At 37.0% G+C, this 7,918-nt stretch overlaps 2 protein-coding genes across 2 annotated transcripts in view; one reads left to right on the plus strand and one right to left on the minus strand.

Moving 5' to 3' along the window:
* Nucleotides 1-155: 155 nt before the first annotated feature.
* BATDEDRAFT_24863 (uncharacterized protein) lies at nt 156-2,629 on the minus strand (the record flags this gene model as incomplete). The annotated part of the gene is made up of 3 exons (XM_006678886.1): nt 156-2,012; nt 2,173-2,174; nt 2,419-2,629. 3 exons carry the CDS (start codon nt 2,627-2,629, stop codon nt 156-158), a joined length of 2,070 nt encoding a protein of 689 aa, XP_006678949.1.
* A 3,312-nt stretch (nt 2,630-5,941) lies between these two features.
* BATDEDRAFT_35065 (uncharacterized protein) overlaps nt 5,942-7,918 on the plus strand; it is a gene marked incomplete at both ends in the record, with an annotated part of 3,300 nt that continues 1,323 nt past the window's right edge. Inside the window, 6 exons of the mRNA XM_006679033.1 lie at nt 5,942-6,086; nt 6,159-6,247; nt 6,312-6,443; nt 6,510-6,677; nt 6,770-6,936; nt 7,021-7,915. Coding sequence (XP_006679096.1) covers nt 5,942-6,086; nt 6,159-6,247; nt 6,312-6,443; nt 6,510-6,677; nt 6,770-6,936; nt 7,021-7,915 — 1,596 coding nt within the window. The remainder of the gene's footprint in view (nt 6,087-6,158; nt 6,248-6,311; nt 6,444-6,509; nt 6,678-6,769; nt 6,937-7,020; nt 7,916-7,918) is intronic.

A 7,918-nucleotide genomic window follows, 5' to 3' on the forward strand; every position in this document is an offset into this window, starting at 1 on the left:
ACATCCATAACTCATCAAAAAGGACAACACTTTTTGCTTACAGTCTGGCGACTAAAACTCTTCAGATAATAAGCCCTTACAACCGTTATTATACAGCTATTATGCGATTTTGAATTGATTAATTAATTAAAACTGGAGTATGAAAGCAAATTTTATCAATGATTCAACTTTCCTAACGCAGGAAAATCGGAAATCAAATCTTCAAACAATATAATAGAATCATTCACAACCGATGCAGTATCTGTTCCAATGCAGCGTTTCGGTACAACCCAATACAATTCCATCGGGGTTTGTTTGGAATTACCAAAGCAAAATCGCTGCCATGTCTGTGAATTGGTCATTTTTGGATGATCAGAAAACGGATTGTGAACTGTTACTTGAAATCCCATCATAATTTGACGTTTTGAATCCCACAAAAAGAAATCAAATCTAGGATAATTCGGAGATTCGGGAACAAACAAGCTCGTGATGTTCTTGTGGAAGGATGTCTTTGGGGGTAGCTTGTTTGTCAAAAAACGAACCACGGACTTGATTTCAATACTCTTTCTTTCAGTAGAATCTTCTGGTGATCCAATTTTAGCAATATTTGCAACCTTTCTGAATTCAAAAGTAAAGAGCTGCGATAATTCCAGCATAGTAGTGATGTACATTTCGCTAATTTTACCCTTAATGCTGTTGGGATAGTATGTTTCTTTCAAAACAATTTCAGCAACAAACCCAAGGGAAGTCATAAGACCACGACCGTGGTAGCCTAGCAATGCACGACGAGCTACGGGATTCAATGCAGTAATGATTTTATGGCCGTCTTCATCTTCAATAATATTAAAGAGTTGTCGGTCCATTCCAATGTTAATTTCGGGAGGTGATAGTCTTAGAGCCATGCGAGAGATGCATTCTTTAAGATTGTTTTTCTTTTCATCCGATAACTTGTCACAAAACTTGCCATGACTGAAAGCCATATCCCTGAATCGTTCCCTTCGATAGAGTATTGTCTTTTCAATCAAACATTTTTCTGGTTGCTTCCAAAGCAAATCCAATTCGTATGGAACTCCACCCGTCCAGAACAACGCATCCATAGCCTCTTCAGATTCGTGATCGACTTTTGTGTTATCTTCAAGCAAGTAATGGTCACACCACACCTTGAATTCTTCTTGGTCAAAGCGGTGACTCGAGAGATCGTGAGTATGCCAACCTTTCATTTTAGTTGGATATCCTTCGTTGCTGGCAGATGCTGAAACAATTATCTTGATGTTCGAGTTTTGGTGGTTGGAAAGGTAGTTGATGAGACTGAAAGGGAAATCCTTGATAACCGAAGGATCGAACAAAGCATTGTGTTGGTCAAAAATTACAATCCATTGAAGCTTATTCAGGTGAATATAATTGACAAGTGACTCCATCATCATCATCATCATTTCTTCTTCTTTGTTACTCTCAGTAACTGCTTGACACCATTCCACGATAGACTTTTCTCCAATAGTATCATCATAAAATGTAGTGACAAGTTCTCTGAGGATATATCCAAACTTGTATGCTCTCCATGCAGCACAATTATTGATGTAGGTGACTCTGTAATTTTCTCGGTTCAGGCGATATTCAGCAGCCAGCAAATACAGCAAATAGCTCTTTCCAACTCCAACTGGGCCTCGTACATAAATTCCGTAAAAGTCTTTTACACTAAATAAGTCAAGTTCGTTCTTCAAGAGGGGATAAGACTTTGTCATAACCACAAACACTGTGTTTTCCTCGACTCTAAATCGCCGTTGAAGTCGATTAGGAGAAATCAGAGGAAGAAACAGAGAGGCAAGGTTGGTGGAAATGGTGGGGATCGAACGCAGAGCTTCTTGTGACTTGGCAGCAAATTCTACAGTTGCCTTCAGTGATGATATGGCAGGTAGAGGAGGGAATTCAGGAGTTACAAGGTCGATTGGTCGTTTTCTTGGGTTTGGTCGATGTTTTGTGGAAGACATTGCTGAAAGCATCAAGAAATGAAATGAAAGAAAGGAAAAGTTGCACTACAATTAATGTTGTACAAGAAATGTAAAATCTCATTTCATACTATTTTTATTATACAACAAAAGTTAATCAAGTCACTGACATTTTTACTAGTTTTTAGTTATTTTAGCTGTTATTCTCATTCAAGAAAAACGGTATTATCCGGTGCTCTTTACATACTGCTAATGTCACATGTAATATTGGCCAAAGTAATTTAGCTTCAAGTTTCCTGATTCACCAATGCAATATCTGCAGTGAATTTATTCACCAGAATCAGACATGCCGATTTTGCCAGTTCCTTTACTTGTACATTCATCACATTCTGAGCAACTTTACCACCGTATTAATATAAAATGACCTAATTAAGGGTGTCGGATGCATAATAAACAGCCAATCTCATGAAATAATAATTCACATTTAACTTACTGACAACACTGTCCTTTGAACTCTGATATTTTTCCTGGTTACTGGCATGAAAACAACAGTTGCCATCTATGCTGTTTGAACTAGAGCACAAATATGTCTGACATGCTAGGATACACAAGGAGGAGTTTGTAAAAGCTTGAGAACAGTCCAATACAATATTTGGATTGTATTGGGTGAATCCGGGTTCAGACCTGTTGATTGTACAATGCATGGTCATGCAAATGAGAGCAATCCCAGTTTAAAACTATAGTCTGATTGCGTACATCATATAATGGTTGAAAAGAATTGAAAATGCAGCAAATACTCGACCATTGTTTATTTCAAAATAGAAGAAGCAATCAGTGCAAAATAAATACAAGTATCCCGTCGAGTATGACCATAAACAATATGCTCAAGGTTGAACTGGCTGCAGTTGGTGGCGGTAATCATCGATGGCCTTGTTTCTATAAGCTTCATGAACATTGTCAGAGCTCTCCTCGCATTTATTCTTTTTCCTTCGTATGCCGAAACAGATAAGATATATGCATCCGCCTATTATGCCCAATCCCACAAAAGTGGCCAAGAGAACACTGCCAAGCATGGATGCCCATCTTATATCATGAAGAGGTATTATACTGCGCTTCTGAAGTAGTTGACTCGACGATGTTCCAACACTAGAGATTGAAGTTAATAATGGAATTGTCACCATAGTTGAAGTTTGCAAGTAGATATACTGATAGGTAATCAACTCGAGTTTATACTTGAAGTATTCAAGGCCGTAGGCCGTTGCTTTGGGATTGAACTTAGGGCGGGCTCAAGTCTGTTGTAAACAATCAGCTTAAATTCAAGCCCAAGACGACCGTCATGTCAAAGCTATGTAACCTGTGTCTGCTTCAAAATGCCTGGTTTGTGTAATCGATAGGTGCAGTTTAGTATGCAATTGTTTTCCGAGTACCACAGCTACTAAGCGAGTTTATGTTTCAAACTTGTGTTTGAATCACCGCCATATTCGCAAATGAATCACTAAATAAAGGTGTCAAAGTACATACTAAACGGCCAGTCTATGAAATGATGATTCACCTAATTTATTGAAAATGTGTTTTTTAAGCAGGCCCTTCTGATGATTGATATAAAAACAACTACAATCTGTGTTTTCTTGAACTAGAGCGCAAGTATGCTTGACATGCTAGGATAGTAAAAAATAGTTTGTACAGAGTTTGAGAACAGTCCAATACAATATTTGGATTGCAGCGGATGGTCATGTCAAAAAAACAACTTCAGTTTAAAACTATAGTTTGATTTTATATCATAAAACGGATGTCTATTGAAAAAGTAGTCAATTTGTAGTAACACATACTCGACCACTGTATATTCCAAAGCCAAATTGAAACAACCCATTCAAGAATATCAACTAGCTACGACATGTCAAAATCAATGTGGATTGTATTGATTTAAAAATCGATGGCAACACCAATCTACAACTGTATTCACGTATAATGTACTACTTTATATATGCAGAGTCGACTGATGATCGAGTATATGTTGATGAGTAACTCTGTCACTGGTTGTTTTGATTGGTCGTTGCTACTGCTTGTATATGCAGTGCATACATGTGTGATGTATTGGATATCGGTGTTGTGTATGTTGAATCTGTTGGACAATATATTGTCATGTCGCATCAAATCGCACCATATTTAGAGTGCAATCATTGATTCGTTGGTTTAGTGATCGACTCGACTCACATTCGACTGTAATGTTACAAATATGCATTGCTGATTGACAGGAATATATCAACATGTATCAGACTCGAACATGGTGTATATCAGTTGCATATACCAATCACTGATGCAGTTGATGATGATCGATTAGTCAATCAATTTGATATCAACACCAATGTCAGTTAATTACCACATGAATACTTGCAGTTGTGACTTGTATTCATTCAGTAATATTGTTGTATGTCGTGACTCGATACAACATACAGCATGATATATTAGTCAATTGTATTGCAATACGGTCAATGGCATGCTGGTGATTTGTTGTGCTGCCTGACTGTATTTATGGTGTCGATCAATGGCAGCAGTAATGCATTTGCATGCTGAATCTGACAAGTGGATGGTGATTGTTCCAGTCAATACATTGATTCGAGTATTGGCATTCATGTGTGTCAAATGAATTGGATCGACTGCAATATTGTCATTGATCGCAATCACTGTCAACCAATACACTGTAATACATTGACAGTCTCGACATCAACATTGCCATTCATGTCAAGTTGTGCGTAATGTGAGTTTTAGCAACCTGGAAAGTGTGACAGCGTTTACCGAGATTTGATGTATTTCTTGGTTTATCGCATCATCAACTTGGACAGACACGGTTTTGATCCAAACAACCAGTTGGTCAGACACTAGACATCACTTTGGTTTACACATTGTAACAAATGGCTTACAGTGTAAATATTAAAACATGACGGTTGTTTTTTGGGTTGTTACATTGATGGTTGTTTATCTACTCGAATTAAAGCATAATAGTTGTGCAACTTGGGTTTTAGATTTCTTGTGATTAATATCTATGATGGCATTTTTCAGTTCTTGTTATGTGTGAGAATATGGACTCTAGTTTTGAATACATTTACAGCAGTATTCACGTAAAATGGAACACATTTATCTCGGTGATTGCCACTATTTTATTTTGGGATATACAATGATTAAATATTCACATTTATATTACGAATTGATTGTTCAATAAACACAACGATCATCATATGACACACAATCATACTATAGTGTTGAATCTACACTTTGTGCACTTTTAGTAATCATACATTGTACGATCACCAAATTTGAACCCACATTCATGTATTGTGTTTGACTGTCAATATTGTCAATACAACTCTGTACACATTTGTTGTTCATCACCATCCAACTCAATCTCACCATTTCAATCAATCTTGGTCAATGTTGATGATTTACACGCTAATTCATTATCCAATCTTGTCTGACATTATTATTGGCTTTAATCACGTTTGGTTTGTACAACTGCCATGAGTTGTACTACCATTATCATTGTGTATCTGAGCATCAAATATTCCAATACATCAATAATACCACAGTGTAAACAGTAATATAGTTGATCAGTCTTGTGGCAAGACTTTTCATTCAAGTTTGTATTTGGAAATACTCGATGGTTTAATCACAACACACTGTTTGTAATGCAATTGTCATTGATCTCATTCTAGTCCATTTGATCACATCCGATTTATGATGATGTTTAGTAATCCATTACCATGTGTTATAGTAAACTAGTTTGTTTATTAAACCAAATCTACAACAATCACATTCAGAATATTAATTTACAGTATTTCTAAATGCATGTTTGATAACAATCCAATTTTGTTACAACAAACTGATCAAAACAATACTAAAATGGAACAACTCGTTTGTGTGTTTTACAACAATCCAAACATGAACAATTGTTGGCAATTGTTGGACATTCGCATGAATGAAATTATCATCAAAATTCAACTTTACTAATTTTATCAAACATGGATTGTGTTGATGGCATCAGAAAGTTGATTCAACACCTGGAAGATCTGAAACTGTTAACAACGGATGATCAACTACACAAGGCTGATGAAATATGGGGTAGACTGCTTGTGTTGATACTGGAGTTGGAAGAACAGAATCGAAGTAAGTTTAATGTACATTGTATTATTGATGAATTCAAACTGTTGTTGACTTTGTGTTGGTTTGAAATGTCAGAGTCTACAGATGTAGTGAAACACTTATGGAGTATTGGACTGGAAGATATCACAGCCAAGTATTTGGAGTATAATCGACCCAGTTTACAGGTATTCATATATTGCAACAATAATGGATTGTTCATGACTAAACTAATCAGCATGTGTTGTGTAGATCAAAGTAATGAAGTTTACTACAGTATTTGCGATTATGGTTTACAGTAATAATGAGTTCAAAATATCACATCGACTAAACAACCAACACTCGCAACTCATGCAATCACCAAACTGTCAAGTCAAAATAGCGGCAAGTCATGATTGATATTGATCAAATGATTGAAATCCAACTCACCCAGTGTCAATATGCATATAGGCGATGAAATCATGCACAGAGCTGTACAAATATAAACGCTGGAGTGAAAAGGATGGATTTGACATCAAGCCAATGGTTGAGATTATTGTTCATGAGTCTGATCAAGAAATGCTCACATTGGCAATTGGCCTGTTCTCGAAAGTTTGCCATAGTATTGACGATGAAAATGTATGTTTGCAATGATACAATATTGGATCAGTTTGTACAGTGTCATGTCTTGTCTTGTTGATTGTATATTTGACATTGAACAATATCATTAGTTTGGCATCGTGTTGTCAAGACTTGTTTCACGACTGGAATCATCCAATGGTCTAGTTGCTGTTGGTTTTATCGAAAACTTTCAAACCATGTATTGGAAGATCCATCGCCATAACCCAGTGAAAGCAGTGGAATGTGGCATCATTCCAGCAGTAGTCAATACGCTCAGGTATGTGATGTTATGCATGAATGTGTGTCCAGTCATCACAATTGGTAAATTTGACATGGTTGGATTGACATGACATGAATACAGGAGTGTCGATCAAGAAGTGATTAGTCAAAGTATTTATACTATTCAGAGTTTTTGCGACTATGAATATTGTGAAGTGATTTCAGCCGAGTTGATAAGGTCAGGGTTGATTCAAATGCTTAGCGACTTGTGTGTCAGATACAGCGACAACTCTAGACTAAAATCACGCATGATCGAAGTAGCTGGATCAGCTGCATCCAAAATGCGCGACTTTCCTGTATCACTTGCACGATCGTTGGTTTTTGAGCAATTGACGATGTCAGTGTGTGATGTCGATATGGGTGGCTCTTTGTATCTGTTTAATAATATCAGCGACATGATTGAGAAATCTACAAACAAGGACGAGATGATCAAGGTGTTTCGAGAATATGGAATTGTAAAGCAGCTCATCACTATTTATTCACGCAGAGATATACGTTTATATGATTATAATGGTAGTAACACTAGTATTGTAAACCTACTCAGAGCACTTGTGAATTTTGCCGACAATCATTCCGACAGTTCAATACGTACCGAGTTGGAGCAAGGCGGGATATTTGAAAATCTAACGGCTATTGTAAAATCGGATACTGCTGATCACACAAACAAAAGGGTTGCTGGCCAGATCATTGAAACGTGTTTCCAGCATCGGGTTCATGTTGCTAGCTCGAGCATTTGGCCATACGACGACAATGCCGAAATTGATATGAAATCTGGAATGGCCGGATATAAACATGGAAATGCACGCACACTTGTCGAGATGCGGTATATCCAGTATTTGCAATCTATACTTTGCAAACCCATGTGGTGGATCGATATCACAAACCAGCATATTGTGGAGCAATGGAGGGCCGACTCACTCGATCGGAATATATCACCATCAACATTTAATTTTGCATTAAAACAACTCGGGGTTTTTGTC

Source organism: Batrachochytrium dendrobatidis, assembly GCF_000203795.2.
Source record: "Batrachochytrium dendrobatidis JAM81 unplaced genomic scaffold BATDEscaffold_6, whole genome shotgun sequence".
In the NCBI taxonomy this organism is placed as follows: domain Eukaryota; kingdom Fungi; phylum Chytridiomycota; class Chytridiomycetes; order Rhizophydiales; genus Batrachochytrium; species Batrachochytrium dendrobatidis.